Source organism: Mucor mucedo (genome assembly GCF_025094135.1).
Source record: "Mucor mucedo strain NRRL 3635 chromosome Unknown EV154scaffold_2, whole genome shotgun sequence".
NCBI lineage: Eukaryota > Fungi > Mucoromycota > Mucoromycetes > Mucorales > Mucoraceae > Mucor > Mucor mucedo.
Genome location: NW_026252286.1, coordinates 365,222 through 384,359, shown reverse-complemented (window position 1 = coordinate 384,359; position 19,138 = coordinate 365,222). Strand labels below are relative to the sequence as shown.

At 35.9% G+C, this 19,138-nt stretch overlaps 10 protein-coding genes across 10 annotated transcripts; 7 read left to right on the top strand and 3 right to left on the bottom strand.

Moving 5' to 3' along the window:
• Window positions 1–1,347: 1,347 nt before the first annotated feature.
• Window positions 1,348–1,737, bottom strand: EV154DRAFT_410446 (uncharacterized protein; the record flags this gene model as incomplete). The annotated part of the gene is made up of 2 exons (XM_051595399.1): window positions 1,348–1,520; window positions 1,599–1,737. 2 exons carry the CDS (start codon window positions 1,735–1,737, stop codon window positions 1,348–1,350), a joined length of 312 nt encoding a protein of 103 aa, XP_051463492.1.
• A 585-nt stretch (window positions 1,738–2,322) lies between these two features.
• On the top strand, window positions 2,323–2,568 carry EV154DRAFT_455173 (uncharacterized protein; the record flags this gene model as incomplete). The annotated part of the gene is made up of 1 exon (XM_051597333.1): window positions 2,323–2,568. A coding segment is annotated over one exon (246 nt), but the record flags the coding sequence as incomplete, so codon positions are not given.
• Window positions 2,569–4,022: 1,454 nt separating this feature from the next.
• Window positions 4,023–5,768, bottom strand: EV154DRAFT_490406 (acyl-CoA dehydrogenase/oxidase). Its single transcript, XM_051599418.1, has 5 exons — window positions 5,583–5,768; window positions 5,451–5,516; window positions 5,193–5,391; window positions 4,275–5,122; window positions 4,023–4,215 (listed from the first exon to the last, which is right to left on the bottom strand). The coding sequence occupies exons 1-5, from the start codon at window positions 5,664–5,666 to the stop codon at window positions 4,102–4,104; spliced, it is 1,311 nt and encodes a 436-aa protein (XP_051463490.1). The 5' UTR covers window positions 5,667–5,768; the 3' UTR covers window positions 4,023–4,101.
• An 882-nt stretch (window positions 5,769–6,650) lies between these two features.
• On the top strand, window positions 6,651–7,526 carry EV154DRAFT_490404 (small GTPase superfamily). Its single transcript, XM_051599417.1, has 4 exons — window positions 6,651–6,820; window positions 6,889–6,971; window positions 7,051–7,176; window positions 7,236–7,526. Exons 1-4 carry the CDS (start codon window positions 6,676–6,678, stop codon window positions 7,470–7,472), a joined length of 591 nt encoding a protein of 196 aa, XP_051463489.1. The 5' UTR covers window positions 6,651–6,675; the 3' UTR covers window positions 7,473–7,526.
• EV154DRAFT_490398 (tyrosyl-DNA phosphodiesterase-domain-containing protein) lies at window positions 7,485–9,549 on the top strand. The gene is made up of 6 exons (XM_051599416.1): window positions 7,485–7,949; window positions 8,000–8,590; window positions 8,648–8,830; window positions 8,885–8,995; window positions 9,054–9,124; window positions 9,191–9,549. The coding sequence occupies exons 1-6, from the start codon at window positions 7,596–7,598 to the stop codon at window positions 9,390–9,392; spliced, it is 1,512 nt and encodes a 503-aa protein (XP_051463488.1). The 5' UTR covers window positions 7,485–7,595; the 3' UTR covers window positions 9,393–9,549.
• EV154DRAFT_116278 (C3HC zinc finger-like-domain-containing protein) lies at window positions 9,250–10,576 on the top strand. Its single transcript, XM_051593926.1, has 4 exons — window positions 9,250–9,701; window positions 9,763–10,025; window positions 10,089–10,172; window positions 10,235–10,576. Exons 1-4 carry the CDS (start codon window positions 9,526–9,528, stop codon window positions 10,402–10,404), a joined length of 693 nt encoding a protein of 230 aa, XP_051463487.1. The 5' UTR covers window positions 9,250–9,525; the 3' UTR covers window positions 10,405–10,576.
• Window positions 10,577–10,673: 97 nt separating this feature from the next.
• On the top strand, window positions 10,674–13,966 carry EV154DRAFT_116242 (VRR-NUC domain-containing protein). The gene is made up of 12 exons (XM_051593925.1): window positions 10,674–11,259; window positions 11,338–11,576; window positions 11,642–12,224; window positions 12,288–12,539; window positions 12,610–12,732; window positions 12,827–12,944; window positions 13,001–13,034; window positions 13,097–13,202; window positions 13,264–13,421; window positions 13,476–13,561; window positions 13,628–13,668; window positions 13,741–13,966. Exons 1-12 carry the CDS (start codon window positions 10,920–10,922, stop codon window positions 13,866–13,868), a joined length of 2,208 nt encoding a protein of 735 aa, XP_051463486.1. The 5' UTR covers window positions 10,674–10,919; the 3' UTR covers window positions 13,869–13,966.
• Window positions 13,967–14,012: 46 nt separating this feature from the next.
• On the top strand, window positions 14,013–16,397 carry EV154DRAFT_580642 (rhomboid family-domain-containing protein; the record flags this gene model as incomplete). Its single annotated transcript, XM_051606620.1, has 7 exons — window positions 14,013–14,991; window positions 15,048–15,100; window positions 15,166–15,262; window positions 15,331–15,675; window positions 15,747–15,869; window positions 15,941–15,971; window positions 16,027–16,397. The coding sequence occupies 7 exons, from the start codon at window positions 14,013–14,015 to the stop codon at window positions 16,286–16,288; spliced, it is 1,890 nt and encodes a 629-aa protein (XP_051463485.1). The 3' UTR covers window positions 16,289–16,397.
• A 90-nt stretch (window positions 16,398–16,487) lies between these two features.
• On the top strand, window positions 16,488–17,260 carry EV154DRAFT_597902 (uncharacterized protein; the record flags this gene model as incomplete). Its single annotated transcript, XM_051607018.1, has 3 exons — window positions 16,488–16,769; window positions 16,846–16,967; window positions 17,029–17,260. The coding sequence occupies exons 1-3, from the start codon at window positions 16,752–16,754 to the stop codon at window positions 17,258–17,260; spliced, it is 372 nt and encodes a 123-aa protein (XP_051463484.1). The 5' UTR covers window positions 16,488–16,751.
• Window positions 17,261–17,390: 130 nt separating this feature from the next.
• Window positions 17,391–18,428, bottom strand: EV154DRAFT_541308 (40S ribosomal protein S5). Its single transcript, XM_051604479.1, has 3 exons — window positions 18,082–18,428; window positions 17,575–17,983; window positions 17,391–17,506 (listed from the first exon to the last, which is right to left on the bottom strand). The coding sequence occupies exons 1-3, from the start codon at window positions 18,271–18,273 to the stop codon at window positions 17,496–17,498; spliced, it is 612 nt and encodes a 203-aa protein (XP_051463483.1). The 5' UTR covers window positions 18,274–18,428; the 3' UTR covers window positions 17,391–17,495.
• Between the last annotated feature and the right edge of the window lie 710 nt (window positions 18,429–19,138).

Sequence of the window (19,138 nt, the reverse complement as noted above, 5' to 3'; positions counted from 1 at the left end):
CAAAAGATGCGTTTGACGTGATTCCATCCAATCGTCATAAAGATCGAAAAAAAAAAAAGATACTTTAAATCATCTTTTAAAGGCGGAGGACCATTCTTATCTGGGGTTAGAAAGATTAGGTCCTCCTTTTTCGGCATTAAACACTACCACAGGATTTTAATGTGGAACACTTAAGCTCTATAAAAACAGAACCCTTCCACAGTTAACACTTGATAGTTCAAGACAAGGACTCCCTCCTATGGTGTTTCGTGACATGATAAATACCGATGCAGGTTCATCTAATGGAAATTTAGATGGGAAGTAAAATCTCTCAGTTATAGCATACGTTGAAGCAACTGTATCCGCTGACCTATACGCAAACGGCATCGCATATATCCCCAGGATTAAATTTATTTACCCTGGAATCGAGCAGTAAATGTTCTTACCGTTATAATAAAAGGACCTCTTCATTTTCTATAAAGCTGGCTTTCTCTATAACAATTTAACAAATAACAAGACGAAAATCTTGGCTATATTAGACTGTGCTTGCCTTATAAATACTACGCGTTTAGTTATGAACAACTATGTTTTGCGTTGTCAAGAGTAAGAACCCTCCCCCACACACATATTAGAATCTTGTAAGAAAGATAAATTACACAAAGCGAAACGAAGGAGTAAATTTATCTACCAAGTTTACGGATCTGTCCAGCTGGTTGGTACTAGACTCCCAGTACATGCGCGTATGCCCATTCACGTGCCATATTATCTCAACCTTTTATAAAATATGATTCGCTATTGGTAGATGGAGCGGCTGAAACGCTGATTGACAATTACCAAGTTCAGATTTGTGTAAATCAATATTTCTGGGCCTATTTTCAGAAGTTTCCATTATAGGTAAAGGCTCAAACATTATGTGTGATTAAATGAGCAAATAAATCATATTTACGTAAGCCAGCTCTTGTTTATCAGTCTATAAATAAGATTCGTTCACACACTCTTTTCTTTTCTTACCAAACATAAAGATAAAATCATTAGACCAATTTTAATTACATACTTGGCTCTTTTCTTTTGTATGAAAAGTTATAAATACTGTGAAAAGGTTAGTTAATGATGGCTTTTATTGCTTCAAGAAACGCTAAAATATTACCCTTCGTTTTCATATATGAGAAAGATATTTTTCAATATTTGCAATTTAATGTCTGAGGCTGGTCCTTACTATACAACGAAGACCTCTCCGTTACCCGTTGTAGGCATTGTGATCCTCTACTTTACGTTCTCAACCATGGTAGTACATACGATACAGTGGACCGTCACCATGCAATCCGTTATATTATTATGAATCACCTGTTCAAGTAACTTAACATTTTGTTAATTGTCTGGCAAGCACTGTAAATCGGTGTAATCAGACTGTAAATAGCATCTCATCTCGACAAGTTTCCACTTTTCAGATTTTGATAGTGCCATTTTAGTCAATGTGAGCGTTTGCTTAATCACTTGTATACCCAATGAACACTTTTTTTTTATGGTGTGGATGCTGGCTGCTTTGTTCTGCTTGATTGTGCTTAAAAGCGAGACGCTGCATTCGACCAAGAGCTTGAGCGTACCGTCTATTAAGTGACCGGCTTTCTCCTTTTCAAACCCGCTGCTACATTCAATGAAGAACTCCTCGTTATCTGTTATCGTATTCTTCCCCAAAGCGTCTGCGTATTTCTTGTCACTCAGGTTGACCACAAAGTCATTTCTCTCTAAAACAGCCATATCCTGAGTAACCATACCTTTCTCGCATCAACTAAATTCAATAAGGTTGGCTTCTTGACTCAAGTATTTGAACATAGCAACGACATATTTGATGAATGGAGTTCTCTCATGATTGTCGCAAAACATATCAGACCCAATCTTTCCCCCATATTCAGCCGGCGACTACTCCTCTCCCACCTCATCAGATGGCAGGTCCAACAAAATATGGTCTGCCGCTGGGGGTTGGGGTGGCCCGCGTACGATTACTGTGGTAATCCATTTTTTTAAAAAAAGTACCGCAACTAGAAAAGCTTCGCCGGTATCACTTTGAATTTTTTTTTTCTCGCTGAAAAATGACAGCTCTTTAGCATCACCGGCGATAAAAAAAAGGTAAAGTGAAAATCTTAGATAATAAAACGCATGACTGATTGTTTTTTCGCTAGTTGAGACCTGTGTATTGGGGAAAAAATACACTGTTTTCCACCCTACGGCGTATCTCACACAAGCTAAAGATTCAAAAAGTCGATAGAGAGGCGAGAAAGGTATGGTTATTCAGGACATGGCTGTTTTAGAGAGAAATGACTTGTGGTCAACCTGAGTGACAAGAAATACGCAGACGCTTTGGGGTTGAGTACGATAACAGATAACGAGGAGCTCTTCATTGATTGTAGCAGCGGGTTCGAAAAAGAGAAAGTCAGTCACTTAATAGACGGTACACTCAAGCTCTTGGTGGAATGCAGCGACTCGCTTTTAAGCACAATCAAGCAGAACAAAGCAGCCAGTATCCACACCATAAAAAAAAAAGTGTTCATTGGGTATACAAGTGATCAAGCAAACGCTCACATTGACTAAAATGACACTATCAAAATCTGAAAAGTGGAAACTTGTCGAGATGAGATGCTATTTACAGTCTGATTACACCGATTTACAGTGCTTGCCACAATATAAAAAGTGTTACTTGAACAGCGAGAAGTTGATTCTCAAATCATTGATGAAGTTTGTGGTATGGTGGAACTCGGTTCCAAATCTGTGGTTAATTATTTCATGGATTTGAATAGATAAATGATTTTTTACCTATTGTTTAAATATCATCTTACCTTTCCCCTTGATTTTCAACTGATAAAATCTAATACCTATGAATATGAATATAAATAAAACCACTAGTATATAGGAGCCGTATATCAAATCTAGAACACATCAACAAGTAGTCATTTAGACGTACTGCCGTGTTTGGTTCTTAAGACTTTGCAAAATTTATCTTCTTAAAGAACCACTCGTTGATCAGAAAGCTTAAGACACAGATTATTTATTCAAGTAACGATCATTGTTTACTGATTAAATGTAGACGAGATTTATACTAATATTCAGAATAGACTATTTGTATAATATATATTGCAAAGGTACGAAGGTAATAATTGGCAATTGTCTTAAACTTATAATGTTGAGGACAGAAGTTGTATCTATTATGGTTATACTTTCAATGGCAGAATTTAGGATCATAGTCTACTTAGCTGGGATTGCACTGAAAAAAGCTGAGATTACATTGCATCTGGCTAGCATCAGTTCCTTAAGAGTGCCAGACTGAATTTAAGCTGGTAAAACGATTAATAACAGCTGGACAACTACAAACCAATTGTATATAATTATACACTGCTTAAAAAAATGCGTCTGATCAGTTCAAAGATACTGCTTGGCTTGATGGCGGTGTTAACGTTATCGATCACAAGATATAGTGTATAATTGAAAACACGGTTTTTGCTAGGCAATTTTGTTTTCTACATATAAATTTACCTTTAAAAATATATCAAAAGATGCAACTTATTTAGTCCCACATTTTTAATACACGGTTATCTTAGTTAAAGTCTAATATCCATGGACTTTACATTGACACGAAAATTTTAGAATTTCTTTTCTGTCAAAGATTTGCAGACCATTGCGTCGGAGAATGAAATTATGGTAAACTACAAAAGCCTAAAATATGCATGAATAAAAAAAAGTCATCTTACAAGCAATAGCATGTCATGTTAAATAGACAACCTAATGGTCAACATAGTTCAAACAACACCTTATTTTATGATTTATGTAGGATATAAAATCTATTTTACATGTAAAAAGTCGTTACAGTTTGCATGCGTGCAATCTGTTTATAAAAGATAAAAGGGTATTGTATTGGTAACGATTAATTTTTCGACGCCAGCAAGTCCAAATTTATCTGCTGTCACTTTAAAAGGAAAAAAAAAATACTTCTTTCAAAGAACAGTGCTACCTTTAATGTAATAAGAAATGAAAAAATGTGCTTTATTAACAAAAAAAAAAAAAAAAAAAAAAAAAAAAGGGATATTATACAAAATTGGATGTGTGTTAGAAAAGAAAGGGAATAGAGATTTAGAGCTTGGCATTGGCAGCAAGACGATCGCTCTTATCTTTTTGTTGCTTCATTTTAGCAGTAATGTCAGCAGCACGACGAAGTTCAACCTTACCCACTTGTGCTTGATGAACCTATTAATATTACAAGAGTTAATGTCTACTTACTTAAGATATACATATAAAAGACTTACGGCGTCGGGACCATCAGCATATCTCAAGGTACGAGCAGAGGCATAGAAGTGAGCCAAGGGAGTATCTTGAGAGATACCGGCGGCACCATGAGCTTGCATGGAACGATCCAAGACACTAAGCAACATATTGGGAGCAACGATTTTAGCCATAGCGATTTCCTTCATGGCACCCTTTGCCTTGACTTGATCAATCTTGCGAGCAGCACTCAAGACCAAGAAACGAGCTTGATCGATTTCGATACGAGAGGTAGCGATATCTGTAACAACAGTACCGTGTTCAGCCAAAAGCTTACCAAAGGTACGACGACTAGGATCGGTAACACGGTTCAACATTAATTCTAAAGCACGTTCAGCCATACCGATACAACGCATACAATGATGAATACGACCAGGACCAAGACGACCTTGAATGATTTCAAAGCCACGACCTTCACCCAACACCATATTCTCGAGAGGTACACGGACATCCTTAAAGATGATTTCACAATGACCCTCAGGTGCATCATCATAACCAAAGACCTTCATAGGTCTAACCACTGTAATACCAGGAGCATCGGCGGGAATAATGACAATGGATTGTTGACGATGAGGGTTCTTATTATCGGGATCAGTTTTACCCATTAATAAATAAACAGCACAACGAGGATCTCCGGCACCAGAGATCCACCACTTTAAACCGTTAATCACATACTCGTTACCTACACGACGAATGGACGTCTCAATGTTGGTGGCATCGGAAGAAGCAACTCTAGGCTCGGTCATGGCAAATGCGGATCGGATCTTACCGTCCAAAAGAGGCTTAAGCCACTTTTCCTTTTGAGCGGGAGAACCGTACTTGGCAAAGACCTCTGTAATATTTTTCATTTAGTATACGTGTTTCTCTCTCTATTTTTTTTTTTTATGCGTGTGGTAACCTACCCATGTTGCCAGTGTCGGGAGCAGAGCAGTTCATGGCTTCAGGTGCCAACTTGGGTGAACGACCGGTGATTTCAGCAATCAATGAATACTCGAGGTTAGTTAAACCAGCACCTTCGGGGTAGTCTTGGTTCAAGAAGAGGTTCCAGAGACCAAGAGCTCTTGCTTTGACTTTAAGTTCTTCTAAAATAGCAGGAATGATCTATTCTTTGGAATGTAAGCGGATCGCGTATAATACTGTAGTTTTTCAGTTTTTTGTACCTTCCATCTGGTTTCGTTTTGACCCATTTGAAGTTCAAAGGTCTTTTCAGCAGGAATACATTCTTCCTAATAATAGTCAGTAGGTTAGAACAATAATAATAAAAAAAGTTCAGGCACACTTCAATAAAGTACCTCAACAAAGATCTTGGCCTTGGCATAAAGGTCTTGGAACTTGGGAGAAAGTGTGGTAATATCAACAAGCGCTTGAGTAGCCATTTTAAAGAAATATAAAAGAGTTGGAAGAAAATGAAAACGGCTCGTACAAAAGAAGAAGAAAAAAAAAGTGCTATTTTAAATAGAAAAAAAAAAAAAAAAAAAGCCTGGTAATATTGCTTACCACATTAGAATTAACATTTTTTGATTCTGGCTTTTATTTTCTACCCCGCATTTAGACAGGTTTTGAAACCCCATTGTTTTCAATGACTCAGCGTAAAAGCTTATAAAGATAATAAAGGAAAGGCCCCTTCGATAGACAAAATTATCATGCCATTCTATTTTCAAGGGTTCAATCAACCTCCACATCAAAGTCACGTTTGAAAATAGTCTGTACAGATATACATATTTCAACTGTGTAACACGATGCTTATTACTTATAACAAATCTGTCTGAGTGATTTATATCTCAATTCCACGGCATAAATAATAATATATGGGGCTCAATCTGTCGCGAATATGAGTGGTGATACCACAAAAATATATAAAAGTTTAGATGCTGACTAACTGCAGCGAATCTCCCACGTTAAATATCCCACACTTTATACATGAATCAAAGAGCAAAATACACTGTACATGTTGTATGTACAGACATGATGGTAAAATAATTTATACAAAAGATACACGCTAGATGATATCTAGCAAGAAAGTCTGATAATATAAAAAAAAGTTCAACGCTTGATCTTGTTACTAACCTGCTATGAGAATAAGCTGTCAATGGTCATAAGAGCAATCCTATCGAGTATACGTGTGTGTGTGAATTCTCTAAAATCAATGCATTCACTGATAATATCACTTTTTGATTGGATAAAATAAGCATCCCTTCTCACAGGTCATGAGACTCTTTTTCTTATACCTGCGTCATGAAATTAATGCATAATCAATCACTTTGTAAAAGTGCATACAAATTACGTGTCGTCATCAAAATGGGGCCATATTGACCTTTAATTTTTTTTATTTTTCGTCTTTTCTTTTTTCCCTATTTTCACAACTCTTCTCTCCTTCTTTTATTCATGACTAAACGTACAGCTAAAAGCAATAGTGTTCCACTTCACAAAGTGATTATGGTGGGTTCAGGTGGAGTGGGTAAATCCGCCTTGACACTTCAGTACATGTACGGTGACTTTGTAGAAGAGTATGATCCAACAAAAGCAGATTGTAAGCCCATTTCAATATAAAGTAAGAGAATAAGGGTAACAAACGTTGCATTGGCATTTTTTCTGTAGCGTATCGAAAAAAGGTGGTATTGGACGGACATGATTGTCAAATTGATATTTTGGATACAGCAGGACAAGAGGAATATGCAGCCGTAAGTTGTCTCTTTATATACATATATATATATATATATATATACTACTGTGCTTATCCTCCTTTCTCTATATATAAAGATTCGAGATAATTATTATCGGTCAGGTGAAGGGTTTTTATGTGTGTTCTCCGTGTGTGAGCAAGAATCTTTAGAACATACACAAGAATTTCGAGATCAGATATTGAGAGTGCTTGATGATGAATCCGTAAGAAATCTTTCACACAGTATGAAAGATAGAATTTGCTAACAGGCTTCATATAATAGATTCCGTTTGTACTAGTAGGTAATAAGGTCGATTTAGCTCATCTTCGTAAAGTCAATTCGTCAGAGGCTGAACAGTTGGCTCAGGAATGGCAATGTCCTTACATTGAAACTTCTGCAAAGACGAGACAAAATGTAGAGGAGGTTTATAGCACTCTCATGAGATTAATAGTGAAAAGAAAGGAAATCATGCATCGTGAAGAAGCAAAGACAAAAAAGAGCTCATGCTTGATACTGTAATGTGACCGTCCCTTTTTTTTTCTTTCTTTTTTTTTTTTTTTTTTTTTTTTTTTTTTTTTTTTTTTTTTTAGAGCGTAAATAAAAAATAAAAAACATCTCTTTCTTACTCATTCATAACATATAATGAGCGATACCGAAGAGCAGGAACAAATAGCAAGAGCTATTGCTTTATCTCTATCTGGCTTAGAAAGCAGACTAACAGAGGAAGAACGCGAAACCCAAGATTTAAAAGAAGCGGTTGCTGCTTCTCTTGGGAAATCCGTAGATAGTCTTACTGCTAGAGATATGTTGACAGCAGGCAGTGTTTCCTATAAACGACCGAGAGAACAGGAGCCCATCGTAGCAGAGCAAAGAAAAGTAGTTGTACGCCGATTTGATTATTCAAACCAACAGTTCTGGGACGGTGTAGTCAAACTCACCTATGTCAAAGGATTTGTTGGTCAAACATTTATTCGATTTGAAGATATCGTTCAAAAAGTAGGATTCTTTTATTCAATGCACGCATGTATTAATACATATTCACTTAGACCAAGCTGAAAAAGGCACTTGTTACTGCCTTTGTTTGTAGTATGGACTTTATCGAAGATAATTTTCCAGCAAACGTCAATGTCTGTATCGTAACACATGGAAGACCTGCTACAAAAGCACAATTAAGTCAGTATAGAACTATCATTCGACCCCACCTAAAAGATGAGAAATTTGGTGTCTTTCATCCTAAAATGATGTTATTATTTTATGAAGCTCATATGCGAGTTGTCATTGGTTCAGCCAATATGGAACGCTACGACTATGAAGACCTTGAAAATGTTGTATTCATTCAGGATTTCCCAAAGAGAAGAAATGATCAACCTGCTATTCGAACTACATCTGATCTCCCACCATTTGCACGAGATATATGTGAATTATTAGACCATATGCAAGTACCACCGCCTGTCAAACATGAATTACTACTTTATGATTTCGCTAAAGCGAAAGCACATATTGTTGCTTCTGTCTCTGGCGTATTTGAAGGTCCTGAACAGTACAAAAAATATGGTCATACACGTTTAGCAGATGTTGTGCAAAACATTACGGGTTTCAATCTCGATCCCAAGTCATACCCTAAAGTTGAAATGCAGGTAAAAACTCCTAGTTTTTTTTTTTTCTTTTTGGTGTAATTCATTTTCAAAAAACAGACATCTTCTTTAGGATCATTGAGTGTATATTATTTAAACGAATTGTACAAATCTTTCTGTGGAATACCAGCTTATTTAAATGGGAAAATGTCTGCTCCCATTGTCAAAAAAAACGAAATACCTCCCATCGATATCATCTATCCTTCTCGTGATACAGTCCATGATAGTAGATTGGGTCCTCCCGTAAAAAAATACATCTAATTTTTAAATGGATAAAGATACTAAACATCTGGTTAGGGCGCTGGAACAATTTGCTTGAATACATCTACTTGGAAGAAACCAACATTTCCTAAACAGGTCATGTGCGATGCCATCAGTCAACGTCCAGGCACACTAATGCATTCAAAAGTAACTATGAGAACAATGATTTTTCTGTAGCACTAAAAGAAATACCTTGCTTCCCTAGTACATTATAGCCACATTACCACAGCCCGTCTTGAAAGATGGGAAAAATGTGAAAGGATGGGTCTATTGTGGGTAAATAAGCTTTCCAAATACATATTACTGATCTCGTTCACTCATCTCTTTTTTTTTATGTATTAGGAGCCACAATGCAACCGTATCTGCTTGGGGTAAATTTACTGTATCCAGAGAATCCAAACAACCCAAGATGAATATCAGCAATTGGGAATTAGGTGTGGTTTTACCGATCCATGAAGATACAGACATTCCAGCTCCCTATCTCCGGCCAGCACCGCGTTACAGAGATTCTCAAGAGGCATGGACTCAAAACATGGAGTGGTAAAATAAACCGTCTTTAGTTTAATTGTATAGCTCATCATAAATCCTACTTGAGAATCAATAAAGAAAAATGCACAAATATTTGAGTCCGACTTTTTTTTTTCGTCTTCTTTTTCTCTTCGTTACAGATAATACTCATGATTTCATTAATTGGATCAGACGATAGTATAGACTATATTGAATTAGAGCAAAAGACAGCTGAATTAAACGCCGTTATTCAAAAAGCCCGAACTGATGCTAATCTACATCGATTGTTTAAAGGGAAACGACGACACTCCTCACCTAAACGTGTCGACGAGGACGTGGAAGAGAGGTATATAAGAAAAACGACCTATTGAAGACGTAGAAAAACTCATTGTTTGTGTATTGATTAGCTTACAACCAAAGAAGCAGAAAACAAATGAAATAGACGCATTCAATAACAGGACTGATTTAATGGCTAGATTATCTACATTTTCAGTCTTATTTCACCATATACCACGACCTTTAAACGCACTTCAATGTGCCATGCATGGTTGGAAAGATACGAAAAGTACAGTCGACAAGGATCCTAAAATAAGTGTGTTAATTTGCGATAGTTGTCAGAATAACATGTTTATAATTGATCTTGATGTCACCCTGTGTAATGAACAGAAAGGTTTGGGTTTACAATAAAAGTGCTTTTAAAAGATATTTTGTTAAACTTAATTTTTTTTTTCAGCGCTTGAAATCAAGAAAAAGTATGTAGATGGGCTTTATAAGTGTCACAAGGAGGATTGTCAATGGCATGATAATCAATGCGAAGGTATTGATAAGTGCATCGTATGTCAGGACATACAGCTTATTTTTTTATTTTTTATTTTTTAGACAGTCTATACCGTTTCCCATTGTTTACTATTTCAGATGGATTGGAACAATATAAATCGGAAGCACAACATATCATCACAGCTTGTCTCGAACAACATCAATCATTACCAGACATTCAGCATCCATTAGTAAGTCAATTATGCATATGGAGATATCCTCACGTGGCATAACACACATTATTTTTCTTGTTAGGACCAAAAAACCTTGTCCAAAGTAGAATATTTGGCAGATAAGGATAAAACATTGAACAATAAAGAAAGAGCTTACGTTCTTTCTTTATTTGGATGGAAGTCATTGGATCCAAGTATACCAGGTGTCAAATGTGATTTGTGTTTCGCTCGGAAAGCCTTCTATCAATTGAACGAGGGTGAAGTATTTGATGTGGTAAATGAGCATAAAAGTTACTGCCCTTGTATCAATGCGGAAACAGCCGATGCATATACACCTAATAGCTACTCGAGTTGTAAAAATGTAAAGATTAGTGGCGCAGATTGGTTGAAGGAGGTTATACTGATGGAATATGCAATCATCATCAAAAGAGAAGATCTGTCGCTAGCACATAAAGCTGCACTGGATGAAAAAATGTACGCATTAAGACAAAAAATCTATGAATCTTCAGATAACTTGAAGAATTGGCCTTAAATTTATATCTCTTTTTGTCCCAAACAATTGTTATAAATAATATATGCAAAATAGTAATAAAAGGAAAAACTCTTTGGAACCTGCTACGAGAACAAAGGCACAACGTTCCATTGCCAACTTTTTCGGTCACACAAAAGAAAAGGACGTCCAACCCAAAGAAGAAGAGAATGTCAAGGACGTTCTGTTACTCATTGAAACAAATGAAGAAGAGACTGTCAACGACGTTGAAACAAAAGCGGAAGAGCCTTCAAAAGCAGACTTCTATGATAACAGCATGTACACTGACGAATTCAATCTCATGCTCGAGACTGTTTTGAAAGGCGAAAGCTTTCTTTTTAATGAACAAGAAAAACAAGCTTTTGACAGGTTTAAATCTCTAAAAGGTTTCTTGTCATGTACTGCGCAGCAATTAGCTTACCTATACTTACATATATATATTGTTTTTTTTTTAAAAAAAAAAGGAGAGTCAAAGCATTTGCTTGTTCGACTGTTAATGAGAAAGCAAGGCTGGATAAGAAGTAACAAGTTGAAATACCAAAACTACATTAGTAATGTTGCTTTAGCCATTAGTGAATTACAACAACTTGGGTTTCTAAAGACCGCACTGACTGACTTGGATGAAGCCACACAATTACTCTCGCGGGATGAATTACAAGATATCCTTAAAGAAAGAAATATTGTCTTGCCAGTCGATAAACGAGTAAGATAATTGCTTCAATCCTTTTGTTCTGTAACTTCTCCATGAATGGCTGACACTATTGTTAGAAAAAGGAGGATTTTAGAAAAGCCTTGATGGTATTTGGATTGCGTACTTCAGGAAATATTGCCACACATTATTCAGTCATTGATCCCACGGACGAAGCCAAAAGCAGCAAACTATGGTCTTCCATTGAAGAACGGTTAGGTACCTGTATTCAGGTAGAACCGCACATATATAAATTATTTCAGCTACTGCAAGTCGTTCATTATCGCATCAACAAGGCACTTGATACCAGTGCCATGTCCACCTCTATCCTTGCAAAAACAAGTAAGCGTATATATCCGTTGTATACATCCTGTAGATCAGATATGGTATGGAATTCGAGAGACGATCTCCTTCGATATGAAGAAGCTTTATCTGTCGAAAAGGAATATGAAACATCCGTCGAACTGTTGACTGTATACAATAGCACCAAAACAAAAAAGTTTATATCGGCAGAAAATGGGGACTTAAAAGTGAGAGAGCTGATGATCAAGTGTTGGACTATATGTGAAGATAGAATTGGTATGTGGGATGAATGTATTTTACAAGAAGGGCAGTTAGAGGAAGAATTGATGCGACCCTATTATATGAGAAGATTTGAAGCAGGTATATTTTATATAGACCAAGAAACCGAAAAAAAAAGGGCTAATAACTAAGACGTATAAAAAGGATGGATTTATACTAGGCTTTTAGATCATGGAACTTCATTATTGGCAAAGCTCCATGAATATGAATTGGAGGCTATAATTCTCCAAAAGCTCATTGACCAAAAACTGTATCGTCTTGGTAAAAGAGGTAAATGGTATGACCGTTTGGCCCTAGTTCAGTCAAAATATCTAAACAAGGATCAAGTAAGAGTTCAAAAAAAGTTGGCTTTAAAAACTTGTATTGATGCTATACATGATCCAAGAGTGCATCAAAGTAAATATAGCACATCTTGATACATATATATATATATTTTTTTGGTTGGCTAAAAGTCTATCTTTGATAGTTTATATGCATAAAATTCACAAGCGTATCAATCAACTTGAAAGAGATTTGTGCATACCGAGAAGAGAACAGCATAATTTTGATTATATGACATTAAAGAAACCCGAGACAAGAACAATATACGGTAAAGTAATAGATGCATACTGTATTCTAAATACTAAAATGAAAATAATTATTCATTGTTTTCTTTATAATTTTTAATTTTTTTATATCCATAGGAGAAAGACTTTCTGATGAGGTGATAGGTAAAAAGTCTATATGGCGAAGTGACAATGGAGCTGAGTGTTCAGTTGAACATGTTGCAATAGAATATTATCAAAAACAAGGCTTCAAAGGGTAAAAAATATCAATTAATAATTTCTTTTCGGTGCTAGCTAAAATTTCAAAAATAGACTTCATTGTGAAAACGGCATTGTCAAAATGATTGTAAGTACATCCTCCAATCATGGACATTTAGTTTTTTTTCCTAAATCAATCGGTTTGTATAGGCTGTGCTTTTGTTTTGGGATATCATATTCGCACCAATGACTGGTGTCTTTGAAACACCATATCAAATGGCACCTTTAGATTTAGGCTCGGATGCTTTTTATGAAGGTTTGAGACCTATCCTTTTAATTTGGGATCAGTATTAAATATCATTTTATTTTTTTAATAGCAAGACTCGATATTATCAATGTCAGGTTAAGAGAAATCTCGGAGGGTCATTACAAAGACATTATATTGAAAGTTGATGAAAGAGAAAGAGCTAGAGGTACAGTGTGTATAGGTATCAATTGGGATTACGAACAGCAAGATATTTTGGAGATTGCAGAGGTAAATATTTATTGTTAAAACCTAAACTATAATTTTGTTAAATATGTTTAAAAGTGCATTGGTGCCTCTTCTTTGGCATCATTGTGTCAGTTATATTTTGAAGAGTTTGGTCATCGTCAAGGAGGGATGCCAGATCTTTGGTAAGTGAAAAAAAAAAGATGTATCATTAACATTCACCATCTCTAATTTTTTTTTTTACAACGAAGCTGCTGGGATTATGAAAAGAGAAAGTGTTTATTTTCAGAAGGTAAGTCAGGAAACGATCAATTAAAAATGGCAGATCAATGATTCATTTATTATTATTCGTAATCATGTATAGTAAAGGGGCCTGGAGACACATTGTCAGAAACCCAGAAAATGTGGATCGAGACACTTACCGGATTTAGTATTCAAGTTGAAGTTTGTTATGTGAAGGAATGGAAAGGGGAAGATATATTTTTAAAATAATAATGAAATGATAATTTCATTGTTGAAACGTTGCTTAAAATCCAACTCACAATTGATCCATTTATTATAAATAAAGATTATTTTATTTGTTTTAGTTCTTTCATCCTTTTTTCTTGCATTCATCATAATAAATTACAAAAACCAATGTCAAACAATATGATCAAAAAGACATTTAGAAAAAACTTTGCTAAAGTCCCTACGTTTATCGAAGTTTCTCCTACCGCATTGTGTTGTTCTTCATCAATTGTTTCCCCGTCACCCATAGAAGAAACCATGGTAGCTAAACGGCAAATACTTCAGCAAGGTATTCCTGCTAGATATTCATCAATAAAAAAAGCATTTCGATACGAAACCAGTCATTTAAATAAATTACAAGAAACCATGCATGATCTTGAAAAAAATGATCAACGGCCAAAGACAGCTCCAGATTTAATGTTCATGAGAGACAAAATGGATCAACCTATAAAATATCTTAGACGGCATATGACTATTAATGGTGACACGGATAGTTTGAATAGGTATAATTCCTCTGATTTGATCCGTTACACATTACACGACAAAGATATACCCCGACATAATAGTAGTTCTTCAATTAACACGATGGCAAATGAAGAGTTCCACCTAAAAGATCAGCATGGTATTGACCTGAAAGATGCCTTACATTATGATATGACATCTGACAATGATTATGCTCGAGATAACATTGCCGTTCCTCCTAATTATTACCACGCGGTGATACAGCAGCCAAATAGACTTTTATCATCGTCCTACTGTGATTCTAATCTAAGGGAGCAAATCAAAGAACAGACCTGCCAATCTTTGACACATAATAATTCAGCAGAGGCTCGTTTATCTGGCATTATTCACAGTGGTACACAGTTCAGCAGTCCTGAATCTACAACTTCTTATTATCACACAACAACAGAAGAAAAAAATAGTGGGACAATATTAACTTCTTCCACTTTACCACAATCTTTTTTATCACACCTTTCACTCATGAATAATAACAGCAAGGAATCAGCCTTGCCCATAAAAAAATGGTTTCCTTACTTTACCTATTTAACAACAATGATTATGTTTACATACTTTATAGCTAGTATCACAGTCAATTTTCGACTGACTGGTAAATGGTTATTTGACTTTTATATGAACCTATTTTATTTAAACTTGCCTTATTAGGACAATTCATAGAGACATCGCCTATCAATGCGATGGTAGGTCCTTCCACAGAGGTAAGAAAAACCCCCTACAATAACAGTCGTTCCTTAATTTACTTAATCATTTTGGGGGATATTAGACGCTGATATACATTGGTGCAAGATATGTGCCATGCATCAAAGCAACCAATACTCTAACAAGCGCCGTCGAAGCCATTTATAACTGTCCTACCACTGGTAATTTTATTTTTATTTTGGAAGCTAAAACACCGTGTTAATTTTTATTTATTTCTTTTCCCTCTCAGGATTGATTAATACAAATGTTACAGTCCCATCTGTATATAAACATATTACAGCTAATTCTTCCGCTGTAACTTTTAACAGACCAACAACATACGGTTGTAATTTGCAAACCTTGTGTGGTGGCACCACATTTCGAAATCCCGATAAACCTGATCAAGGTTACAGATTTGTCAGTGCTTTATTTATTCATTCCGGCCTACTTTCATTACTTCTCAATACAATCATTCACGTCAAACTCGGAACTCAAATTGAAAAAATCATCAATCCTGTCAGATATGGTGCCATCTGGATTGGGTCGGGAGCATTTGGATATATTTTCGGCGCTGTATTTGTACCTGAAAGCAATGGTGAGACAAAAGTTGTGTTATCTTTTTTTTTTATTTTTGGCAGATCTCAATTTAACCTTTTTTTTTTTTAGTAAGTGCTGGCTGTTCTGTTGCTATGATGGGAGTAACGGCATTCTTATTCATTGATCTTATCAGAAACTGGAATCGTATCAACAACCCATGTAGAGTATTGCTTGATGTTGTTGGATACTTTTGTAAGTTCTTTGGGTCTGTTTATTTCATCTGTAATGCAAAGTTTCTGACTTTTTCTTTATACTCATTATAGTTATTTGCATTGTGCTTGGATTTTTGCCTGGGTAATAATTTCTGATATCAAAATATACTACGTTGAGCTAATACGTCTAAATTTAGGTATGATAATTTTGCTCACATTGGCGGCTTTGTAGGAGGTTTGATGATTACATTGATGGTGTTACCCATTGTGGCAAACGAACATCCTTCCTCCTCCGAATCACAAAAAGTTGCTGTGCGATTTGATGAGCAAATTATTCAGTTGTGGATGATGCGAATTATGGCTACTGCGTTTATTACTATTTTAATGTGGATTGCACTTCACTTATTAATGGAAGGTGGAGAACAAAATATCAGGGAATCATCCATGATGGACGATTAATTCATATACTGCTATATATTTAGACAATAATCACCAATCGACTGTATACCCTTTACCTCAATACAAATAATTCCCTTTTAATAAAAATCAATCCACTTACACACAGTAAGATATATCGGGATTTAAAATAATTTACCTCTCCGGGAAACATCGATAACAAATTCTGACCTGTTGACAAGCCATAACGATCTTTCCCTCTATTACTCCGGTGTTACCAATGGTAAGAGATAAAATAGATACATCCATCCATCCACTCGCTTCGACAAAAAATGATCAGAGAAGAGAGATAAAAATCAAATCCTTTAGAATCATTCAGCTCAACTTTAGAACAAAAAAATAAAATAAAAAAATACGAACAGCAATGTTGGACCTTTTTTTTCCAATTCAGTCAATTTTAACATAAACTCGGAAAAGCTGTCCTCACTTCGACATCCAGAATTGATATCTTCTCTCTGACATTAGAATGCGATGGATTGAGGGTGTTTTCTTTTCTTAGTGTGTAGCATGTATTAACGATGTGCGTATCTTTTTTTTTTTTTTGCTTCCTCTTCTTCTAGGTTAAGGCTTTCGAACTCCGTAACAAGAACAAGGCTGAGCTTGTCAAGATTCTTGATGAGCAAAAGCAACAACTTGCTAACATCCGCGTCCAAAAGGTCGCTGGTGGTAAGTCTCAAGAAGTGTAAGTACAATTTTAGACGAGGAAGGATTGGAATAAAAGTTTATTAATAAGAGATAATTAGTGGTGAGGCCCGTAAGAACGTTGCTCGTGTTTTGACTGTCATCAACCAAACTCAACGTGAACAACTCCGTCTTTTCTACCAAAAGAAGGCTTTCACTCCTCTTGATCTCCGTGTCAAGAAGACCCGTGCTATGCGTAGAGCTTTGACTCCTTTCGAGAAGTCCAAGAAGACTGTCCGTGAGCAAAAGAAGTTGGCCCATTTCCCTCTTCGCAAGTATGCTGTCAAGGCTTAAATTGTTTCTTTTTTCTTAAAGTAAATAATAAAATACATTTATCCCCCTAAAATCTGCTTAATTCTTATTGTTTTAATTTCGCGTTACACGGATATTTTTCGTTTACATGAAAGCATTATTTAAGTTATTTACAAGGTTTTCATTAATTTTTGGTAGCTATTTATTTCATCAATCAAAATAAAGGGTGTATATAATGTCTCTCCATAAGCCAGATAAAATTGTAGAATGACACAATTTAACGGTTAGCTATTAAAAAAAAATAGAGAATTAATGACAATTGAACATACAGATAATAAAAATATGAATTCACTTACACTTGGCAACACGTTCAAGTTCATCCTTCTTCTTAATGGCATAAGAGTTAGCAGAACCCTTGGCAGCGTTAATCAACTCATCAGCGAGACATTCAGCAACGGTCTTGACGTTACGGAAAGCAGACTCACGACAACCAGTGGTCAACAAGGAGATGGCTTGGTTGACACGACGAAGAGGAGAGACATCGACAGCTTGACGACGGACAGTACCTTGAGAACCGATACGAGTAGAATCTTCACGGGGACCACAGTTGATGATGGAGTCAACAAGGATTTGAAGAGGGTTGGCATCAGTCAACAAGTGAACAATCTCGAAGGCATGTTGAACAATACGAGCGGCCATCAACTTCTTACCGTTGTTACGACCAGTCATCATCAAAGCATTGGTTAAACGTTCAACAATGGGACACTACAGGTAAAAAAATTGATATTGCGGAAAATATCGATAGAAGACGTAAACACACTTTTCGCGAGGGAGATTTACATTTTTAATTTCGATAAACTTACCTGAGCCTTACGGAAACGCTTGACAGCGAAACGACCAGCAGTGTGAGGCAAGTAGACTTGTTGACGGATTTGAATGTAATCTTGGAGAGAGATGTCCTTAACTTCAACATCCTCATAAGACCACTTGTTGAACAATCTACGGGTACCATCGGCAGAGGCACTAACGTCAGCAGGCAAACCTAAAGCGACCATAATAATATCTATTCAAATCATAAATGGACGGTGTAAATAGTGATGATTTGATGATGGTGGATTAAATGATATGGTGATTATAGAAGGATGCTTGTTAGTTCTCGATTTTTAGACATGGATGGATGCTTTTTTTTTTTTTGATGTATTTACCTAGTATGAAAAAGAGAGGTGGATGAATGAACTCCTACTGGCTTCTGTGCCTTAGGGGCAGTTTTTGACGGAATTTGAAATGCCCTCAAATCCCGGCAGACCTAATGTAAGGCATCGCTTTCTTCTTCCTATTGCTTTTGCAACACATATTATTCAACATATGTGTATGTATATTGAATTAGAATCTTTTGATGCACATATAGTGGTATGTATAAGTAAAGAGTTGTTTAAACACATTTTCCAATCGTATATATAGTATCAGTTTATACCCACGAAGCCATCTATAAAATAAAATGTAAAAGTGGTTGGTACTCAAGTTTCATTTCCATATGACACATCTTCTATCACTTTTAGTCCGTTTAACTGTATATATTTTCTAAAGTGGTTTGATGACAAATAGAGACATGTCATTTTAGCCATATCATGTGATGATTTTGCTGCCTTATTGTTTAGATCGAACTGCATCACAGCGTATTTTATTTATTATTTATTGGTATCATGTAAAAAAAAAAGGCGCACAAGAGTTATCCACAACTTCTTCTCCTGTTATTGTCAGCATAGCAAGGGAACTCATCTTTCTGGTTACGTCCTACTAGCTTTCCTAGGCCTGCCTATTTTTGTTGTTGATAAGATTTCCATTGCATAATAATACGAATCTTACTTTACCTTCAACTTCCCATGTAAAGGCTTATTAACAATGTATTCCACCAAACTT